Source organism: Haliotis rufescens, unplaced genomic scaffold (assembly GCF_023055435.1).
Source record: "Haliotis rufescens isolate VD_foot unplaced genomic scaffold, xgHalRufe1.0.p SCAF_17, whole genome shotgun sequence".
In the NCBI taxonomy this organism is placed as follows: domain Eukaryota; kingdom Metazoa; phylum Mollusca; class Gastropoda; order Lepetellida; family Haliotidae; genus Haliotis; species Haliotis rufescens.
In genome coordinates, this window is record NW_025963857.1 from 7,665,461 (window position 1) to 7,689,105 (window position 23,645).

Consider the following 23,645-nt stretch of genomic DNA (forward strand, 5'->3'; position numbering starts at 1 on the left):
GTACTATCTAACATGTTTAACAACCATATCAGATGCTCATACTGTTTGCTCGTTAGTGGTCTTGAGTTTTTATGGCTTTAGGAAGGGATTATGATGTAGCTTTTGTTTGCAAGCAGGTTGATTGTATTTCCCTAAAATGTTAGTTGTGTTTTGACTTCAATTCCCTTGTAGGACAATGAAGAAATCTGATCCCTGGTACAAGCATTTTGAAAGAATAGCCTATATTTTTATGATAGCAAAAGAAGTTATTAGTCAACCATTTTTTGCCTCTTGGGTATTTGCACTTTCATCAAGAATATTTGGTAAAGGGAGATAACTCTGGTCTGGCATAAAGAAAATAAGACAACAGTAATAGGAGAATGAAATATCGTTGATGTTTTTGTTCTTTTCTCATGTTTGTATGTTGTCATAAATATCCATCTGTAAATGAAATGATAAATATTTGCCAAATATTTCTTTATGTGCCAATTAATTTTGCTTTTATCAGCTTGTGAATAGCTAACCATGCTAACTGAAGTAAACCATTAGGACAAAATAAAACTGTTTCTATTTACTGATAAATTGTTGTATATTACTGACCCTTGGATATTGGTGGCCTTTTAGTTCTAGGGCACTGACAGAGTTGCATCCCTAAGTCATGCCAGGATCTGCAGGTCACATGTTTATTGCTAAGTTTCGGGGGCGGTCGGGTAGCCTAGTGGTTAAAGCGTTCGCTCGTCACGCCCGAAGACCAGGGTTCGATTCCCGACATGGGTACAATGTGTGAAGCCCATTTCTGGTGTCCCCTGCCGTGATATTGCTGGAATATTGCTAAAGCGGCGTAAAACCATACTCACTCACTCACTCATTGCTAAGTTTCAGCCTGATTATCATACTTGGTTTGTGAGCATGATCATACCCGTACTCGTGGGTTTCACCAAAGTAGTAAATGTCTATGACCTGCCTCACTGTGGGTGTTCCTGTCTCGTTAGGCTGACTGTTATTACTGTGATGCCCAGGAAAATCTTGAGCTGCCATCTTGAATCACAGAAATATGTATCAGGTGGTCTTCTCTTCATGTTAATGATAATATCCTTCAAGTTGTACTGGTCCAACATATTTGGAGACAGTATTATATCATATACTCAATAAGTGAAGGATAAAGCTGTGTATGTGTGTAGAGGCAGTTGTGTATACTATAGGTGTGTAAAGCCATAAGGTTGGACCTAATCCTGTAATCTGCCAGTGCTGAGTACATTGATACAGTATCTATTGATTGTCTGTAGCAGATTGTCTCAGTTGTAGCAGAAATGTACACACACACCGTCATATGTTGCCATGCCCAGGGTGATATCATGTCCAAGGTGAGGTCATGCCCAAGGTGATATCATGCCCAAGGTGATGTCATGACCAAGGTGATGTCATGCCCAAGGTGATGCCATGTCAAGGTGAGGTCATGTCAAGATGAGGTCATGCCCAAGGTGATGTCATGCCCAAGGTGATGTCATGCCCAAGGTGATGTCATGTCAAAGGTGATGTCATGTCAAATGTGATGTCATGTCCAAGGTGATGATGTCATGCTCAAGGTGATATCATGCCCAAGGTGATGTCATGCCTAAGGTGATGTCATGTCCAAGGTGATGTCATGCCCAAGGGAACATCATATATTCAACTGAGGACATCATTTATGCCAGGATGTCATGTTGATGTAATTAAGGGAAACTGCCTGTTACATGTTTGTGACTTGTGCTTGTGTTGTTCTATTTTTTCATGTACCTAAGAGGCGGTCGGGTAGTTCAGTGGCTAAAAGCGTTCGCTCGTCCCAATGAAGACCCGGGTTCGAATCTCGATATGGGTACAATGTGTTAATTTCTGGTGTCCCCCGCCGTGATATTGCTGGAATATTGCTAAAAGCGGCGTAAAACCAAACTCAATCACTCACTCACTCACTCATGTACCTAAATCACTGGTTGCAAGTCTGTTTTCATGTCTCAGTTTCCATTTCAGGTTAAGCAATATTTAAAAAACTGAAAGACCCTTCACCAAAACTACTTGATCTTCATTCATGGTTATCACCCATTATCTGTTTCCCTCACAAGGTTGCATCCAAACGTGTGACAGGCTCAGAAGTGACTTCGTGAGTGAAACAAACAAAAGGACATAGCTGTGCTTGCTGGTTAATGCCAGCTAATATCTGCAAACAACATGTAGCTGACCATCTTCCCGAGGCAAGAGAGTTAACTGACTATAAAAGTCCAGTTTCCACCCTTGCCGAACTAGGCTGGTATTATGGAGTTACATTTTGGCTGGACTAACGAGTTTATGCATAGTCCAATCAAAATCGCGCACCGAAATTGAAATCCGGTTTGTAAACTGTCATGCAGATTTTGATCGATTGCAGGATTTGCAAAACGTGCACCGCCAACTCACTGTCAGCAGATATTTTCCAAATCTTTTCATGTTTTTAATCAATGTGCTCACGTGGTTTGATGCATTTCGCAATGTAAGGCCCGTTTTATCACAATATAGATCTTGATTATCGATCAGATCGTCCTGACTGGGCGCCACCATTTTGTGTGAAGCAAACGCAAATGGTACGAGAGGTGGAATCTGATTGGTCCATAGGAGAGGCTTAGAAGGGACATAACTGGTAATAGCCACTGGTGGCGCTACGATCGAGTCCAGTAATTCCAGCCTAGTTCGGCAAGGGTGGAAACTGGACTTTTATAGTCAGTTAACTCCCTTGCCTCAGGAAGATGGTAGCTGACATGCAATTATAGAACAGTTAAATACTGTTCAAAGCAGGGTTGAACCCAAGTCACTCAGTATAAACATACAAGTGGGTGTATGTCCTTAAATTAATAAATTTATTATTACGCATATGAGATCCTGTATCTATCTGGGGGGGCACGGGTGGCCCAGTTGTCTTAGGCGCCGCAGTTCGCTGTGCAGAGTTGCGGCCCTTGGACACGCCAGAAACCTATGATTGTGGGTTCGAATCCTGGTTTGCCCTGATTATGTTTCTAGAATTGTCAGCACCATACCCGGGCTCGTGGGTTTCACCGAAGTGGTAAACGTCTGAGACCTGCATCACTGCGGGCTTTCCTCCCACATTAAGCTGACACGAATACTGTTAAAAGCGGTGTTAAACCCAACTCACTCCGTGTATTTATCTGAAAACTTAGCTCAGTGTTTCACTGGAGTGAAATAACACTACTGTATGAACTAATCTCTGCCTGTGGATTTCGGAAGGAGATCTTGAAGATCAGTGACAAATATATATGGTCCTGTGTACAGTGCACAGGTTACCAATCAGGTCATGAGGAGAGATGGATGGTGACCGTGTTTGGCAACTTGTCTGATGAGTTTCTAGGGCTTCGGTCCTGCCCCACACTGAAGCACATGTGGTCCTTAGGCAAGTGACTTTGTTCAAAATATACCTCAGTTTACCCAGCAGTGAATGGGTACCCGGTAGGATGAGATGGTAATGGTGACTGTTGACCTTCTAGCACCTCACAATGACCTTTCGTGAACCTGACAGTTGAATGTAGACCCCAGAAGTGCCACCCTTCATCAGTTAAACTGAATAATCTGAAAGGTTGTATAAACCTCTTTATCATACCTCCATGTCAGAATGATGACATCTGATTGGTTCTCGTGATCTTGATAAAGTATGATGTATGCTGCCTGCAAGGGGAATAAATTTCTGAGATGGAGAATAAATCCCTTATACACCGCCACATAGAAAACAGGTTGTACTTGGGTTTTTAAGCAGAAGAATAAATCCCTTAAACCCGCTTCGAAACAAAAAGCCACACGCGATTTCCGAGTCAATGAAAGTCACATGATATAGCACAAGTTAACCTCCGCGCAATCAAACAGCTATTTTCTATCAGTTTTGAATTTGTTCTAATTCTTTCACAGTAGCAGATTAAAACATGTCGGTAAGATATATTTGTTGTGGCGGGATCACAAGGGGTACATGTGTTTTTATGCATCCCTCGTTAGGTTGAACCGTTTTATAACACTCGGCTATGCATAAAACCCCATGTACCCCTCGTGATCGATCCTGCTACAGCCATGTTTTCACTGTGAAACGGAATAAGTATCACAGACAAGAAGCCCTGATCAATTTGTTTATTTGTAAATAATACAAGTAAAAACAACATGAAAATAAAAATTATTCGGAGCAAATGAGTTGATGGCTCTCCACTGTACACTCTTTCATAGCAATGGAATATGGTGGTAAATGTTCAACATGGTAATGGGTAATAACGATCAAAGTAGCATCTCTAACAATATCACAAACATATTTACCCCTAAAAACAGACTTAATACAATATCACATTTGTAATTTTATTATGCTAACAATACCAAGAAAACAAAACAAACACTGACTTTCTTAACGGTTTGCTGAAGTGTAGGAGGTACAAACATCATTCTGTTGGACGGTGAAAACCAGACCCAGACATCTCAAGTACTGATACACTAAATATATAGGTACTTATGGCACTTTTCAACAGCATTGGATGGATTATTTGTTACAGTATTATACAATTATCTCCAATGTCATTAAAATCAGATCTTAGCTTTGTTTAGTTCAGCGAGAACTTAGATCTGATTTTAACGAGATTGCAATTATCACAAAATTTATGCAAAAATTGCATAGAAATTTTATAAATCTAGAAAATAATTTAAACAAACAATTTTGTATATGACACATTACATTAACAGGATGACATGATAAAAATATGCACATCAAAAGTACTGAATAAATATTAAAATTCATTTAAATAGATACTCAATAACGATAAATATATCGTAAAATGATATTCATGAATGAAAGGCAAACGGTGTAAGTGAAAAGACAATAACAATGCTAATGATATCTCTCTTCTAAAAAACACACACACACATACACTGTAATATACATCATGTGGACTGTGACACCTGTCACTCAACACTATTGCTAAGTACATGAATGGATAAGACAAACTGAACACCCACCCAGAAACAAAGGAACCGACCACTTAGTTTTCTGAGAGGGACTTGGAATTTCGGGGGAGAGGTTAATTTATTTGAAGCAGGACCAATTATTTTAGAATGTCCACTAAACAAGTGCATTTTTAAAAACTTGGGACAAATTTATATTTCAGTATTTTCTGGGACAGATTAAAACAAAATATCCATCCACCCCAAACTCAATCCCCAAAACTGTCTGCCTGTTATTTTTACCAGACAAATATATATATGATGCCTTGTTTATGGATGAATATTGTCTGAAGCACACATAAAATGTTTTTTATGAGTTTTTTTCCCATGATACCCTGGCACTTGAGCAAAATTGTTACTCCCTATGTTTTCATCTCATTGAGTCACCAGAGTGTCTGCATCAATATCTCGTAGACCAGATCAGCCATTTTATTATGATATAATTCAATAAACTAAACATTATGACGAACAGACATAGTTAAAAAGGTAATAATTTTTCAAGTGGAGATTTCGGGTTTCACAGAACACTTTTCTTGTCATAAGGGTTGATTAATGAGGATATGGTTACAATGAATGATCTGAATGATTCTGTGTCATGGTGCCTGGCCGTTGCTCATGCAGAGACTGTTTTCCTGGTCCTGACATGTAGGTAGTGTAAAATTTGAATATTGCAGCATAAAACAAGATTCATTCATGATCCACTTGGTCCACTTGGTGCTGACAACACTTCTCAAAAGAAGCAACTTGATGTAACAGTGCCTTGATGTTGTATGAAGATCTCTGATCAATGAATGCATGAACTCTTGTCAAGGCTTGTCTTTGTGTTTGGCAGTGTTTCACATTCCCCTTAACAAGTCTGTCATCACTCGGGTTTGTCGGGAAGTATTACATCTTTAGGTCCATCTGCATCAATTCTGATTCCTGTACGAAAACGTAAAATAGGAAATTTCAAATATTTCTTATATATTTATGGGGGAGGTCGGGTAGCCTGGTGGTTAATGCGTTCGCTCATCACGCCGAAGACCAAGGTTCGATTACCGACATGGGTACAATGTGTGAACCAGATTTCTGTTGTCCACCGCTGTCATGCTGATAGGATATTGCTAGAAAGCGGCGTAAAACCATACTCATTCACTCACTTATATATTTATGATCACAATATTTCTTAAATATTTATCACTATATTGAATTTATATTGCGATTTTTTAACTCATTGCAATGCAAATTTGAAATCTGTAATGACGTGATCTTATGATGAGTATTTTGTGTTTAATTTGGTGTCAGTAATACGTACCAACAAATGTGGGGAACCGAGGTGAGCCGCTGTTCGTATATTCCTGGAATCGGTAGGTGATGATGGCGCCAATCTTTGGGGGTTTCCGCCGCTGTGCATCACTCAGGCTTTAACAACAATGGGGGGAAAAAATATACTAAACTTCTTTTAAAATACTGGTAAACATGAAGCAAGGATCAATTTGGAATATAATATGAATTTGCGATATTGTATTTTCAAAATTATTTTTTCTCAGATATTAAAATACGGATCCATGTTTTTGTGGTTTTAAGATATTTTATAATTCAACAAACAACTTCTGACAACGTCTATAAACTGATATATTGTGACAAATGATGGTTATGCCTATTAAATGATATTGTTTTGGTTGAACTTACCCAGAGCCTACAGAGAATTCCTTTCCACACTCCATGCGACAGCGAAGTGCCCCACACACAAACTGATTCCTCCCTTTTCCCTTCTCGTGGCCTATGACTACAGCCTAAACAACAGACCAATAGTTCATGAATAAATCATACAATAGCTACTGAATATGTTGCATAATAGTTCAGGAAAATATCATACAGCAATTCAGGAAAATATTCAAAAAATCATGAATATCTTCTTTGATAGCATTTAGAAGTTGGAGTACTAAGTAAGGATAAGAATGTATGGATGAACAACTTCTTTATTACAATTAAGAGCGACGTTTTGGTGTAGGTTCTAACACTGTTATCAAGCAAGTCATCACTTCTTATCCTTACTTAGTTCATGAATATGTTGTAAAATACTAATTAAAATATACAGTAGCTCATGAAACAATACAACAGCTCATGATAAATCACACAAGTTCATGAATAATAAACTGTTTAGTAATACAATTCTAGTACATCAGTTATTTGGGCTGACTGGCATAGAGTGACCTTCACCTTCATCCAGCTGACAAGTGTGCATTGGTTATCTGCCCCTGAATGAGGGGACATAAGGAAGGATGCTGATTAGGGTATTCTTGATGGCTGTTTACCTCTGCATCATGGAACTTCTTCATCTTCAACAGTGTCGGTGACCGCCGTCTCTCGTACTTCGACTTGGGTTCTCGCAACATCACACCCTCTCCGCCAAGGCCAAGGGCCTTCTCAAGCTCTTCCTCAACATGTTCCTTGCTCGTACACTTGGTCTGCTCACACAGTATTGCATATTTCGGTCTGAAAGTACACCGGGATTACAGTTAACATTAACTAGTTTTCTGGTTTATGAAACGGTTTATAACAGTTGATAGCATTATAGGATCTGATGGTTGTTGATTTGAATCAAGATTCATCCTGATCCTTGGTCTGTGAGTATGATACCCATGTTCAGGGTCTCACCAAGACGGTAAATGTTTAGGACGTACATCATTCGCCATTACAGGAATGAAACTCACTTGGCTTTGTCGAAGTACCCCTGGAGTTCTTCATAGCGTTTCTCAAAGGGTTGTTTTTCTAGGTTTGGAACATCAAATACCTGGAAATATGATGATGATTGGCATATTCATTCTTGTAAAAATTGGTTTGTTTCATATTAAAATTATATATGAAATTACACATTTTGTAGAAAAGCCGATATCTCGATCTCAACTTAGACATAATGTTAGATTGTCTGGTAGACTAGTGGATACTCACATGATATGAGATCTTCTTCCACCTTTCGTCCTCAGGTGTCTTAACGATGCTGACAGTCGACTGAAACTTGCCACGCCCACCAAACAGTTCACCATCCAAGTGCATGTCTGTCGGCAGATCCTGAAACACCCCAGACAACACTAAGCTTATAAAGAACAAATGCACCATAAATTTGATATATAGCTACTTGTTTATTACATATATCATGTATATTAATTTTGTGAAAACAATGACTTTTTCAAATCCTTTGATTTACCATGATTTACAGATATTATTTAAAAAAAACAGGGTTGTTGGTCAAAATAAAAAATGCCCAAGGCTTTCTTCACTTTCTATATTTACCTACTTTGAACATGTTGAAGTAGATTTTATTACTGAATGAAGAAACTCAATGGGAAGAATGGGAAAAAAATCCACATTGGCCAATTTGGGGTTTGTGAACCCGTTAATCAAGTAATCAAATAATATAATGATAACATATATTTCATCAGTTACAATAATAGTTTAGAAAGTAATTAGAACTGAAACAACTGAACTAAAATACCATACCTTTGTGAACCACTCCGGTGCAATGAAAGCATTGCCCAGTCTGGAGTAGAAACATCTGAAAATATACAGACAATGGCATAATAATCTAGGAGTTTAATTGCTGAAAGGACAGGGGCTGACCCTTTACTATTTCGAGGGAGCCAAACCCTTTTTTATATTACCAAAGAAATCTTTTCCAAGTTTATTTTTGTCTAAAAAATCTAAGGCAAATTTATTTTTCTGCTGTATTTTCTGGAACCAAACTATAAAAATCCACCATCCCCTTCTACAATTATTAAATGGTTGGTTCTTAATTACTTGGTAATCTGATTATCTGGTAATCTGGTTATTAGAGTACAGGTCAGTCATCAAGTACCTTCCATTCCAAAATGCTCGAACTCCATCCAGCTTTTCACTGATCCACCATCCAACTGGGTTCACTGCCCTGGGGGAAAAAGGCAAACTGTTTAGAAAACTGATCTAACTTGGAATCATCTTTATCATAATCATCATGACCATTATTTACAAATCTAAAAATAATATCATCGTCGTCATCATCATCATCATCATCATCATCATCATCATCGTGAGAAAAGGAGAAAATGTTCAGAAAACTGATCCAACTCAGAATCATCTTAACCTAATCATCATGACCATTATTTACAAATTTATAAATATTATCACCATAATCATCATCATCATCATCATCATCATCATCATCATCATCATCGTAGTAGTTGTGTGCAGTTACTCACTCTGGGTCATACTTCTGGGCCAGGAGGACGCTGACACTGATGTGACCAGGGATGTGAGCCTTCTTCTTTTTGGCTGGTTTGTCAGTCCTTTTGTTCTCGAATTCTTCTCCGAGGTACTCCATGAGATGCTTACACGTCCTGGCATCCGGGGTATCCTTCTGCTTCTTCCACATGGGACAACTGTGAACACATGGCACCAGCGTTTAGTGTCCAGTCTGCATCAAACAGCCTGACAGTACATAGATGCAGATGGGGATTTTGAATAGGGGTAGGGATGTTTGAGTCTACATTATGTAATTTTACATATTTTTGGACAGAAAATTAGTTGATAGTTGTATCTGTAATTTGCATGGGGAATGGTTTAGTGTAGGTAGCGGTTGGGTGGGATATTAGTGAGATGAACCCTTAAATATTTTTATGATAAATTAATAATAAAAATATAATTTGATTTTAATCAAATTTCCATCATACATATTGTGTTGTAAGGTTCATCTTGACCTTAAAGGACCCCCAGGATAGACTTGTTATTACTTCAATAACAAACCTTAATTGTCAGTTACATTAAAATTAGTTTCATTTTTAACATAAGTAGTAATGAATATGCTACATACTGAATTAGTACAACAATTAACATGACTTTTTTTATAAATAAGGTGGGATCTGTCTTGACGAGGTATGAGGCTACGAGTGATGCTGGTACTCACGTGCAGGTATAGGTGTCGCCTGTCCTATTGATCCTGAATGTATCAACATCAATAGTCTCTCCATCCTTCATCTCATTGATCGGGGCCTTCATCTTTGTTCTTGTCTGCCTCTTTTCGAGCTCTTCATCTGTAATAATTCAGAGAAACTTAAAACTCACACACGTTTAGTCTTTGTCAAAAATTGATGCAAAAAGCATACCGGTAGTTAAACATGTTAAATATTTTTAAGATGAATTAATAATAAAACATAATTTGTTTTTAATCAAATTTCAATCATACATGTTGTGTTCCATTTGTACAAATATGTTGAATATGAAGTGGTCAGCTTAAAATCATTAGTATTAATAATGTAATAATGTATTTTGCAAAATATTTCGCATACCATCAGGAGCGTCGTAGTCTCCAGGGTGTATGTACTGCTTGATATGAGCATTGCCTGTCTGGTAACACTCGTCCCAGTACTTGCATCTCAGTCGGACCTTCCTCACCACACTCGGCCCCGCCCCCTCATCCTCCTTGTCCTCCGACTCTGTCTTGGTTTTCTTGGATGGAGATGCAGCAACTGGCTCATCCTGCTAGCAGATAAATATGTATTGCAAATGTTTATATTAAATTAATCTATTTTTGAAAGAAATCATTCATTTAGGCATGTTTGGTTAATGCAATTTAAGTTAATTTTTTAATTGAGTCTCCTCATCATCATGATCACATTTTTATCATCATTATTTTTTTATATTATTTCTCAAAATTTTATATTATAATTGATGTTGTTGTTATTATTATTATTATTATCATTATGATGATGACGATGACGATGATGATGATGATGATGATGATGATGATGATGGTGGTGATGATTACATAACTTGTGTTACTATACCCATGTTTATAATTATTGTCACCCCTGTATCTAGGCCGGGGTGACAATAATTATGTTTAGGTGTATATTATCCCAGTATTACCATAGATCAGCAACCTAATCATCACCATCATCACATTATCATGACGACTAACCTCCTCATCTTCTCCATCACTCTGACTCATGGCATGTGTTTTCTTCTTCAATGTTTTCACTTCTTTCGCTGGCGTCGTGTCCATATCGTCCTCCTCTGCTTTGGGGGCACCGCCCATCTGACGTACACACAGTATATACTAAGCATGGCTCTTACATCTTGCAAGATTCTTTCTCACATTTGAGAGAGATAATTAAATACAATTATACGTATTCATAATCACGATTAGCACATCAATTTATTCATTAGACATCTGAAATCACGATTGGCAATTATACCACAGCTGGGAAATATAAAGGGAGATAACTCACCTTTACCAACTTCTTCGGGGTTTTTGGTTCTGCAGAGGCACCGCCAATCTATCATGAAAATATTAAATGTTTTAGACAACAGCTGTGATAGTCTATTCCAATTTCTTCTGTACGTCAAATTCTCAGCAATAAACAAAGCAAGGAGTCATCCTTCAAAAGTTGAAAATACTAATTAGATACAACCAAGAAGCATGCTGAGTGAGTGAGTATGGTTTTACGCCGCCTTTAGCAATATTCCAGCAACATCACGGCGGGGGACACCAGAAATGGGCTTCACACATTGTACCCATGTCGGGAATCGAACCCGGGTCTTCGGCGTGACGAGCGAACGCTTTAACCACTAGGCTACCCGACAGCCCCTGAAGCATGCTGAAGGATCATGTTCTGTATCCGCTGCCTACCTTTTCCTTTGGTGCTCCTGCTTTCTTTGTGACATCCTCTTTTTTTCCAGTGTCTAAAAAACACAACACAGTTAATAAAACACTGCCCAAGACGCCATGTGTGGCATGCGCACAGATATAAGGTTTCCTATAAGAGTCATTTTCAAAAGATGTCACTATATTTGTGCAAACCCATTACAAAATTTAAAATGTATATATTTACATTGCAATTTTTACAGATTTCCACCTGCAAAGTTATGCATATTTTGATGCATTTTAAATGGTTGAAAATGAATTAATAATGGAATGGTGATTAGTCATACAAACACTAAACCCTTAAGGGAGCCAAGGTTTGGATCAATTACAAAATTTGGATTAAAAACCTAATTAACGACAAACAAGCCTTTCACTTGTGTCGTTCACGTGTCGTTTCGTGTTTTAGATTTCCCATCACCCCGTATATGTACTATAAAAGCACAGTGCACGTGCAGTCCACATTTTCACTTAAAATCATTTTGGTAAAGATAACATTTCAGTTACACACTGCCGTATCCAATCAGTATTGACGTCTATATCTGCACTGGTCAACGAACGTCTTTCCGATGCAAGGGAGTTAACTGACTGTAAAAGTCCAGTTTCAATTTAATTCCCTTGCCTCGGGAAGATGGTGAACGAACAGCTGTAGGTTCCCATTTAACCCACCTTCCTTCTCCCCCTTCTCCTCTTTCGCCTCTTCATCATCCGACGGATGCAAGAACTGTTTTCGGTGCATCTCGGAGTTGCGGAAACATTTTTCCCAATACTTGCACTTCTGTTTTGAAGGAGGCATAATGCGGGATCTGTTCAAAATAACACGTATTATTCACCGCTGAACACAATTAGACCTAAGCCGGCGTTAAAGTATGGTAGTTACCATCACCTTACCGCTAAGATGGCTTTGTGGAACGGGGCTCAGGCTGGGCAGGGCGCCATTCCACAAAACGATCTTAGCGCTAAGTGGATCTTATGTCATACTACATAACACAGACACGACAGAATTTAACCAAGACGGTCTAACAAGACCTAGGACCCGTTTCACAAAGCGATTTTAAGTAGCACTAACACGATCGTTTCTACTTCACTTTAACACACTTAAGACAGGCGTAGTGCTAAGGTCGTTTTGTGGAACGGGACCATGTCCTGTAGAGCCTGGTTCCACAATGCGTTCTTAAAGGGAGACAATCATCTCTGACAATCATGGGCCCGTGAAGATCCGGAGTAGAATAGGTCTTCAGCAACCCGTGCTTGCCGTAAAAGGCGACTATGCTTGTCATAAGAGGCGACTAACGGAATCGGGGGCCAGGCTCGCTGACTTGGTTGATGCATGTCATCGATCCCAATTGCGTGGATCGATGTTCATGATATCAATCACCGGATTGTCTGGTCCAGACTCGATTATTTACAGACTTCCGTCATATAGCTGGAATATTGCTGAGTGCGGCGTTAAACAACAAAACAACCAACAAACAATCATCTGACAATCATGTCTGATGTACAATGTACATTCCATTATGGATCTTGACATGCGAAATTACGATATTGTATCTGTGTATTAACGTCTAGATGGATATATACCATACACGATAAGTTAGCAGACAAATAAAGCGGTGTTTTAATGACTCGCCTCGACTGCCAATGTTCCCGACTCGAGTCCTACTTTTACACAATCCTAACTCCCTAAACAAAGCCAGATATAGCTATATAGATATATACACTTACACACACATACACAGATGACTTGTCGCCTTGGACCGCGGTACACTTTCTGATATCGTTCATGACACAATGTCACATGACTAATGTGTTTTTCATACCACTGATCCACTATATATGCATTCTAGGTCAACAGATAAGTTTACCGGGTACTTCGGTATGCGTGCTTTGGCCTACCTTCATGTCAAGTTACAACGCTTAGGATACGGACGGTTGAGTTGTAAGATCCCCGTTTATATAAAATGTATGCTATAGATCAATGTTCTATGTATCCATGATACACCGATGATTATCAATCCATCTTTAATATAATGTCACTAAATATGACACCGAGAGATTCATAGACCAAGGTTATTCAGTTCAACGTGCAAGTATTTATGTCGAGAAAAACCTATCGCCCAACTTAAGCGGTAAAGTTTATCTGTACATACTTATGTGTGGCTAGAAATAACGATAACAGTGCGTCAAATATATCTGTAAATCATAATCCCGATGTATGGTATCCAGGTAGATAGTCGTACATTTGGAAGTAGGTTAATTTATTAATCAATTCGCCGTGAACGCCTCGGGTAATTTTCAGTGTAACATCACACTGACAAGGACGGATTATGACAAAATGTATGCCAGGCTTATATGCACGTTCTTAATCTAACCATGAATCGAGTCAGCCATAAATTCTTACTTTGTGGTTGCTGAGTTTGCTTTGGCTAGCTAGTTCCCTGTTCGAAGTGTAGCGTTTGTCTAACTGAGACTCGCTTCCAGGGCTATATATACAGCGAATCATAGCCCTGTTATCGTGTCGATACATGTTCGCAGAAGTCCACTGCAGGAAACGCCCATTCGGCTGGTGCGTCATGATGTACACATCGATTATCTGGTGAAGCGAAACCTAAAAACTGTTAATGCTTCAGGATATTTTGAGTGCAGAATTACTTTAACAGATGTTTATACGCTGGTTGTAAAAATACATTCTTCAGGATATGAAACAGATATTTAGTATGAAAATATTTTTATCGGCCACCACGACATAACAGCCATCACCGCCGGGTCTGACGTCACATCCGCTTCTATTTATACATAATGACGTCGCTATTTGGGACATGTATTTTTAGCCTGGGAAACACCTTTACGTGTTTTAACATGACTTTTCGGTTGTCTCACAAGTGTGGGCTTTATCAATGACCGTATTCGTACACAGGCCGGGTTTGCTTGTATTAGCCACCATGTCTAACTGGATATTGATGAAACCCATTGACACGGTCACGTATTTCCAGTTGGACTCATGTAGCCTTGGATGAATAGTGATCACTAGACTAACATTTAGTCTCTGAAATCTTATATTACACAATATCCTTCTTGACTCTAAAAATAAAAATAAAATTCCCTATGCTGAATAGAGCTAGCTTGAGCTGGCTAGACTTGCTTTTGTATGCATTTCTAGATTATGTCTTTTTCATAAAATAAATATATTCCACGGTCATGGTGCAGGACTAAGTGATCACATGCATGTGTAAATACTAGGGCTGGCACGGGTAACTCGGGTACTCGGGAAGGGTCGGTAATGAGTAGTACTCGGGTACCCACAGGACTACCCGGATCCGTGGTCAGTCACGTGATATATTGTTTAAAGACAAAAATTATCTAGAACTCTATGGTTACACTATAAGTCACTAATGTTCGCAGTTCTTTCTGACAACTACGCCCATTCCTTCTGACTTTTATATGTTTGAATAAAAATAAACTTCAGTCAACTTCAGTGTATACACCAGATCGTTTTATACGCGTATCTAAACACATTTTGCCAGGACTACAGTCAAACTCTTCTCAATCGGACAGTTTGTACCTACCTTATAAGACCTACAGCGGATACCCGGGTAGTAAATTTGGACTCGTCCCAGCCCTAGTAAATACCATATGAAGTTTCATGTATAGCGTATAAATACAGGGGATTGGAGAGAGAGAGAGAGAGAGAGAGAGAGAGAGAGAGAGAGAGAGAGAGAGAGAGAGAGAGAGAGAGAGAGAGAGAGAGAGAGAGAGAGAGAGAAGCGCTATACAATATTGTCATTACTGTTGGCACACCGACGGTTGTATGTAACACAACTAATTTCAATGAGATAATTGTCCCTTGAACGACATGCAGTCGATGTTTTGTTAATGTGTGTTTTTTGTTTTTAGAAATTATTTGGTCCAAGCTAATTTAATAGATTAATGTGTTACAGCATGTTGTTTGCTGTTTTCCCTGGGTAAGAAGCTTAAAGGATGGGCTGACTGATGTCATGCTCAGCATTAAAACAACAAATAGATGAGGGAGTTCTTATCCCTCATAATCACAACTCATTCGAACTGATGAAACTTTTATTGTCAATTAAATGTTTCTGAAAAAAAGTACCGATGACAAGTGTTTGAAACTGTAACAGTTGTACATCCGTTACCCTTGCTGCTGTGATGGCTTTAACGCAACAATTGAATTAATGTTGTTATTGTTTCTCTATACTAAACAGAGTTGCGCCCCTTACCCGTGTCTGATTCCGTTGGTCGTCGGTTGAAATGATTTTGGTTGGTTGGTTTGTTGTTTAACGCCGCACTCAGCAATATTCCAGATATATATGACGTCGGTCTGAAAATAATCGAGTCTGGACCAGACAATCCAGTGATTGATATCATGAGCATCGATCCGCGCAATTGGATCGATGACATGCATCAACCAAGTCAGCGAGCCTGACCACCCGGTCCCGTTAGTCGCCTTTTACGACAAGCATAGTCGCGTTTTACGGCAAGCATGGGTTGCTGATGACCTATTCTATCCCGGATCTTTACGGGTCCGGTTGAAATGAAGATCCTTTCCAAAATATGATTGTGTTCCTGTCACCACCAGACCGTGGTTTTATACGAGTTGTGAACGCTATGGTACATCTGAAATACTGCTCCAAGTCTCGGCCCTGATCTGCATTCATCATGATGTTAGACAAGTGCATGGGAAATGATGCAACCAAATTATGTACATACTAAAGAAATACCGAAAAACACGCAAATATGATTTATTGCCAAAACTATATTCTTGAGACTTCGATAAATTGATACGTACCCAAGAACTATCATGCCTCTCAAACAATTACTCTTAATCGTCGTGTGACCATAGAATGTCCCTTACTTTTGGGACTATATTGTACACCATGGTACTTTAATAAACATACGGACACAAGGAAGTATACACTCATGTGTGATAGTGGCTTTAAAACGAAACAAACAAGAAATGGTTATACGATGGTGATGTTGTGTCTTGGACCATATGTTTGTGTTTCAGCGACTGTTTTCAGCCTGGTATTGTCGTGGTAACGTTTGTAACAATTTGAACAATTTGAACAATTTGAACAATTTTACAATGCACATGTATAATCCCATTCATTTGCCTTTCAGTTCCACAGTCTATTATTATCATCGCCAAAGACTCCCCCCAAAGCGAATAAAGAGAATGAACAACTAACAATATATTGGGAATCTTACGAACAAGTAGATTAATAACGACATGGTTTTAACCATGTAAGGGGCGATCGGGTAGCCTAGTTGTTAAGGCGTTCGCTCGTCTCGCCGAAGATCCGGGTTAGATTCCCGAAATGGGTACAATGTGTGAAGCCCATTTCTAAGGTCCCCCGCCGTGATATTGCTGGAATATTGCTAAAAGCGGCGTAAAACAATACTCACTCACTCACCATGTAAAATAATAATAAATGCATTGTACTTTATAGTTGATTACCCATAAGTCTCATAGACTTTTCAGAAAACTTTTACAAATAGACAACGACGTCCTGGAATAACGTGGGCATTCTGTATAGTCTAATGATACACACGTTCAGTCATTTCAGCTTGACCGTTTCGCCTATCTTCAGTTCCACATTGCCGGTTACAACGCCCTTCCACGTACCGGCTCTGCAGTAGCGACTTCCGCCCATGTCGAACTCCATGAAATAGGGAACTTCTGCGGTCGTTTCTTGAACCACGCCCTTCGCTTCCACCGTGGATTTCGGCCCCACCCGAACTGGGAACGTGTACGTCTTCACCTCACCACTTCCGGTTGCACCATCTCCGCTGAAACCTTTATCCAAGTTAAAGATGCCAATGTAACCTCCCAGAATGTTAAACAGACACGTGATTACACCCCCAGCCACGGTGAACCCCCAACGGACGTCACGTCCCCATGACTTGGTCTGTGTTGTGTAATGGGAGAACTGCACAGACATTTCCTGGGGACTGTCACTCCTGTTCTCAAGCTTCTGCTGAGCGAAGAACTTTGGTGCGACGGTGTCTGTAATCTTGGCCTTTTCGTTGATGAACTCTAGCGTCACGAGCTTACATTCACTTCCGATGTTGTTGTAGTGGAGCTCTATCCTCTCGGCATCTCTCGCTGCGTCGCCCGAAGTAAACAGTCCCCAATGAGCGCGTGTGTTGGCACAATACCATGCCGAATTCCAACACAGATGTCTGAGCTCATCGGCAATACGAATCGTGGTCTCTTTCGTTCTAGTCAGGGCTTGATGATACAGGTTCCAGTTGTCTTTATTTTTAACTGCTTCGTCAGTGGTGCCCATTCTTTCATTAGCTGTGCTCCAAGCTGCCGCCCAGGCCATGTCCTTGAAGAGCTCACAGAAGCGGTTGCTGAATAAGCCATAGCAGCACAAGGTGTCGTAATGACGGCCTGCTGCCTCTACGTCGCGCGCAGCGTCTCCATCTCTTCCCGCGAAATGATTTGCTGCATGCCACGAGGCATATGCCGCCACTTCCTTCATAGACTTAGCAACATCCCAGGGAATTCTGTTCAGGGGTGCACACTTATAATCAGCCATCTTGATTTCACGTAAACATCAACAACTGCCTTTACATCTTAATATAGATTTTTGGTGAATTCCGCTTTTGTTAAGACCAACATGCAGTGACTGAGCCCCGGTCTATACTTAACATGTGTTAGGCGGCTGCTTCCTGCTCAGGTGACAGCTGTCGGCGTTATGACCTCAGCCTTGTTGCCTGGGTATGCTGCGCTGGCGCTACACCGAGTAGCGCCAGCGCAGCATACCCAGGGAACCAGGCTGGTATGGCCTACCAATAACATATAAAGACGGTGGTCTTGCATAATTCTTCTTGTTTCGATATGGAATACGAGTCAAATGAAACCAATATGCACTTCCTAGCTGGTAAAATCACGTATGTTAAACACCTATGTTAGTAAACCCCATAAGAAGGCTGTGATAGAAACATTGCCCATGCTAGACTAATATGTACCACCGCCTCTGTGGTCAAGTACACGTGGATAGAGAGTTTGCCAGGAAGCTCGGTAGTTCGGTCCCAAACCGCGTCAAACCAAAGACGTTAAAAGATGGTACTCTTTGTTACCCTTGCTACGGTGTTGTCTTTAACGCAACAATTGAATTAATGTTGTTATTGTGTTTTTTGTGTGTTTATTGATTGTGTTCCTGTCACCGCCTTATCCGTGGTTTCATGAAAGTTGTGAACGTTTAAGAGATCTACGTAGCTTAGGGATATCCTCCCACATTACGCTGACGCGCTTACGCTATGGTGTAGCGCTCAGTTCCAAATTAAAATTATAGGTATCTACTCTTCAGTGAAACAACTTCAAATTTCGAAACAGAGGTTTATCTCCTGATAATTATAACACGATTATCTCCCTTAGACCATGCGCTACACTGGGGTCATGGTACGGCTTGTTCCCTCTACAAACATATAATAATAAGACATGATATATCGTGTTTACTTCTTCCTAGATTCATTGTTCGCTCTTCATTTTCGTCTTTAGGTAGGGATCATGCGACGACATTTTATGTCACACAAACAGACCTACCGGAATATCCTAAGTGTCTGGTGCCTTGTTGCAAATATGATAAATCTTTCAGAATATCAATGTGGAACAGAGAGTATCAAAGTTACGGAAAAAGAGAAAAATAAAAATAAAAATATGTTCCGCATTGAAGCGGCTTTTATATGAATCCCCGCAGGTATAGTAGTCAGGGGGGGGGGGGGGGGGGGGGGCTTATGACTAATTTGCACCAACCCCTAACTTCACAACTAACCGTCTGTGTGATCGCAGTTGTCAGTGATGTTCAAGCCATGTACTTTCTCAAACATCAACACAGCTCGCCGCTACACATATGAGCCATTGTGGAGGCTAATCCTATATCGCAACACAGAAATAAAAGCAGCAAAGAGTTGCTTTCATTCCAAGTTTCAAAAGTTCACTTAAAACTGTCATGTATATACAAGACCGTGGTTTTTCAAATCATTGTGAAAATTGATACTTTCTCAAGAAGCGGTATACAATTACAGTCGGATTATTCAGGATTAAAAATAATAATAATTGTATTCTTTCGGCGGGAGGAAAATTTGTGGGCGGCGGGAGATGAGAAACTAAAAAAAGAGCAAGGACAAAACAAATTAGACAGAGTTGTCTCCTCCGACCACTCTCCTCTTTCAGTGCGTATGTTTGAACGAAACATAACTGAGTGAGTGAGTGAGTGAGTTGAAACGTCGCATCGGCATGATTTCAGTCATATAGCGACGAGAACAAGTTGATATATATATATACACACAATTGAGACAATTCAAAACAAATTTGTCAAACATATTTGGGCAAAACATAACAGATGACCATGATGCCACTTTAATGGATAACAGCCATTCTATTCCGTGTATGGAGGTCTGCACATGGCCTGTATTGAGTTACTGTATATACTATTAGTTATGGTGTCTTCAGTTGCCGTATACGGTGTCTTATTATGCCTCAAAGTGAGATTGACCAATCAGAAAGCAGAACTACTGACCCCACATGAGCCCTTATACCGTCAGTAAAAATCCAAGATGGTTGATACTGACCTTATATGAGACCGTATACCGTCAGTAACAGCCATCTTGGATTTTCCAACACCCACCTCACATATTTCACATGGAAATGCTGGTACCGAAATTCGTTATTTGACACTGTTTTGTGTTTTACTATCATTAATTGTGATGTGCAAGGACCTTAATCTGTTTTTAGATCATATTCATGACTTTATTGATAAAGATTATAGTTAAAATTTCAACAAGGTTTGGCCTCTAAAGGTTGAAGAGTGGTATGGAAGCCAGTACTTAAGTTATCATAGATAAGTAATGCCTTTCAAAGACCTAATATTGTGATCATTTTTCCGGCTACCCACTATGGCTACGTGGCTAATGAGCAATTCTTAGACTTACTTACTTACATTGGAGATTTTACGTGCGCTTTCCGACTGAGAGCGTATTTCGCGCACGGTGCATCCTTAGAAAAAATAAGGTGAGGTGAGGTGAAATGGGGTTCAACGTCGCGTTCAAGATTATGGCACTTATATAGCGATGTGCATGTGTGTGTTTGTGTGGCTGCTTGTACTAGTCCGGACTGATGCCGATTTATAGTGCTAGCTCACTGAGATACCATGCCGCAGTTTAACATGCATTCCCCACTCAGACACAGTATACTGACTCCGAGCCGACCAGTCCTTGTTTTAGCCCCTAAATGCCGAGCGCCAGACAGGGTAACAACAAGTACCATCTTTAAACGTCTTTTGGTATGACGCGGTCGGGGATCGAACCCCGGACCTTCCGCTCTCCGGGCGGACGCTCTACCACTAGAAAATAAGAGGCGCAGATCAATAATAAACTTAAACATGATAAATTAATAACCAAAATTATAATATTATTATCATTTTGAGGGACAAATGGGCATCAAAGGACGAAAATGGTGTGACTGCAGTTTCCTCACACATCACGTTTTGTTTTATTTTTGTAAGATTTAAAGAAGAAGGAGTTTGGTGGGGAACTTTTTTTCAGGTGTTTTTATAACATATACCGCCAGTTATAACAGGACATTGAACTGAATAGGGACTTCCAGGAATGTCCGCTTCTACTGTGAAAGGTAGGCAAACAAATGAAGCGTGTTGATTGGTAACTCAAAAGGCAACTGTAGGCAACTCCGCTAAGTTAACGATGGTGAGCATCACCAGTTAGTGAGGGGGTACGGGTGTCCCAGTCGTCTAAGGCGCCGCGATTCGCTGTGCAGAGTTACGTCCCTTGGGCACGCCAGAAACCTATGATCGTGGGTTCGAATCCCGGTTCGCCCCGATTATGTTTCTAGGTTTGTCAGCATCATACCCGTGCTCGTGGGTTTCACCGAAGTGGTAAACGTCTGAGATCTGCATCACTTCGGGCTTTCCTCCCACATTAAGCTGACACGCCGTGATATAACTGGAATAATGTTAAAAGCGGCGTTAAACCCAACTCACTCACTCACTCATATATTTCAGCACAAAAATATAGCACATGTGTATAAATAAGCCAAAGTAGTCATTGAAATACAAGAATATAACTTATAAGAGTGCCTACATTAAAGCCACCGACAGGAATGCACTTCCCAGTGAACACAGTCTTGATTTTGTTGATGAGATGTCGCTGAAACAGCACACGAGGCGTACATCTCTGCGATGTGATTAACTCAACCGTAATACACCGTTTCGGTCCAACCTTACATTATTATTTCCCCTGTCAATGGATCAGTGTGCTCTCGATTTTCATTCTCAGCTTCCCGAGGAGTATACAATCCAAGCTACCTTTGAGGCCCTAAGAGGTTAACATTGAATACGACCTTCGTCACTTGGGCCCCTATCCGAAATATACTGACACGTTTTGACATAGCTGAAATATTGTTCAAAGGGGCGTAAATCCAAGTCGCTCAAATACTGTCTCTTTCGATCAGCATCCTGTATAAAACAACGATACAACACGGTTGAACTTCATTCAGGGAACGTAATGGAAACGCCGGACCTCAATCATGAGTGTTAATGACGTGGTAGATCGGTATAAAAGAAAATGCAAATTACACACGGGAGTTGAGTCAGCCATATTGTCTGGGTGTCAGTCTCATCATAAAGGAAACATAACGAGAAAGAGACATTTCTTCTTCACTTGCCGCCTGAGTGCCCATGTACAATGCCCGTCTCCTTCAGGATCTCCGTATGTCCTTAAGGTGAGGTGAAATGGGGTTTAACGTCGCGTCCAAGATTATGGCACTTATATAACGACGTTCATGGTCCGGACTGATGCCGATTTTATAGTGCTAGCCCATTGAGATACCATGCCGCAGTTTAACATGAATACTTCACTCAGACACAATTTACTCCGTGCCGATCAGTCCTTGCTTTAGCCCCTTAATGTCGAGCGCAAGACAGGTTAACAACAAGTACCTTGTTTGAACGTCTGACGCGCCGGGGATCGAACCCCAGACATTGCGCTCTCCGGGCGGACGCTCTACCACAAGACCACGGAGGTTGTCGTATGTCCATATGATGGCGCACGTCTCTGATGATACTTTAAGGTGGTACGCTACTTTCATGAGAGTTTGAAATTGTTATATATACTACTCAAAAGAAGTTAAAGAACACCCAAATAAGTTATCAAAATCACTCAAAAATAAATCGTGGCCACAGGAACAACACTGATTGGGAAAGATAAGTATTTAATCATGACATTTCATTGACGAAAGAAACGCTGGCATACAGCTGACCAGAGCAAATCAATATGAATTGCATGTACCCAATAAATCAAAAGTCGCACACTACAGTTCAGGATAATCCTGTTCCTTCAATAGCGGGTATGCCCACCCCTGGAAGCAATGCAGTCCTGACATCTTCTACGCATAGATCGGACAAGCTGCTGCAGTGTTGTCTGTGGAATTGCTTGCCATTCCTGATGAAGAAATCCTAACAGTTGCTGGAGATTAACAGGAGGTGGGTGGTTAGCTTGAACGGCTCTTCCCAAGGCATCCCAAAGATGTTCAATGGGCGCCAGATCTGGCGAATAAGCAGGCCATTGCATAACGGTAATCTGCCTTTGTCTGTGATAGTCAGTGATAATCCGAGCGCGATGGGGTCTTGCATTGTCGTCCTGAAGGATAGCACCTTGACCAATCTGACGAAGTGTGGGCAATACCAGGGGTTCAAGAATCTCATCACGGTACCTGGCAGCATTCAGATTCCCGACAATATGGTACAGAGGAGTCCTGTGATTCCAACTGAATCCTCCCCCTACCATCACTGACCCCCCACCAAAAGCGACACGTTCACGTACTGTGGCATCAGTGAATCTCTCTCCAGTACGACGCCACACCCGTATTCTTCCATCATTGAGCTGCAAACAGAATCGCGACTCGTCTGTAAACAGTACACGAGACCATTGCTGTCTGTTCCAACGCTCATGTTGTCGACACCAAGCCAGACGTGCT

General features: G+C 40.4%; 1 protein-coding gene across 4 annotated transcripts; it reads right to left on the minus strand.

The window, feature by feature from the left end:
- Positions 1-4,102: 4,102 nt before the first annotated feature.
- LOC124135824 lies at positions 4,103-14,183 on the minus strand. 4 transcript variants are annotated; one of them, XM_048397494.1, is made up of 16 exons: positions 14,031-14,183; positions 12,299-12,435; positions 11,618-11,670; positions 11,217-11,264; positions 10,907-11,023; positions 10,275-10,464; positions 9,893-10,019; positions 9,189-9,368; positions 8,810-8,878; positions 8,455-8,509; positions 7,906-8,025; positions 7,668-7,747; positions 7,269-7,449; positions 6,643-6,746; positions 6,266-6,372; positions 4,103-5,892 (listed from the first exon to the last, which is right to left on the minus strand). In XM_048397494.1, exons 2-16 carry the CDS (start codon positions 12,423-12,425, stop codon positions 5,834-5,836), a joined length of 1,617 nt encoding a protein of 538 aa, XP_048253451.1. In that variant the 5' UTR covers positions 12,426-12,435; positions 14,031-14,183; the 3' UTR covers positions 4,103-5,833. The 4 variants fall into 4 exon arrangements, with proteins under 4 accessions (XP_048253451.1, XP_046357424.2, XP_048253450.1 ...); XM_046501468.2 differs by having other exon boundaries at positions 10,275-10,467; XM_048397493.1 differs by lacking the exon at positions 14,031-14,183 and adding an exon at positions 13,355-13,420.
- Positions 14,184-23,645: the final 9,462 nt, after the last annotated feature.

Coding starts and splice junctions, on each gene's coding strand:
- LOC124135824 (XM_048397492.1), bottom strand. Junction 6,373..6,642: donor GAATTCTCTGTAGGCTCTGG/GTAAGTTCAACC, acceptor TTGTTGTTAAAG/CCTGAGTGATGCACAGCGGC. Junction 5,893..6,265: donor TCGGTTCCCCACATTTGTTG/GTACGTATTACT, acceptor GTTTTCGTACAG/GAATCAGAATTGATGCAGAT.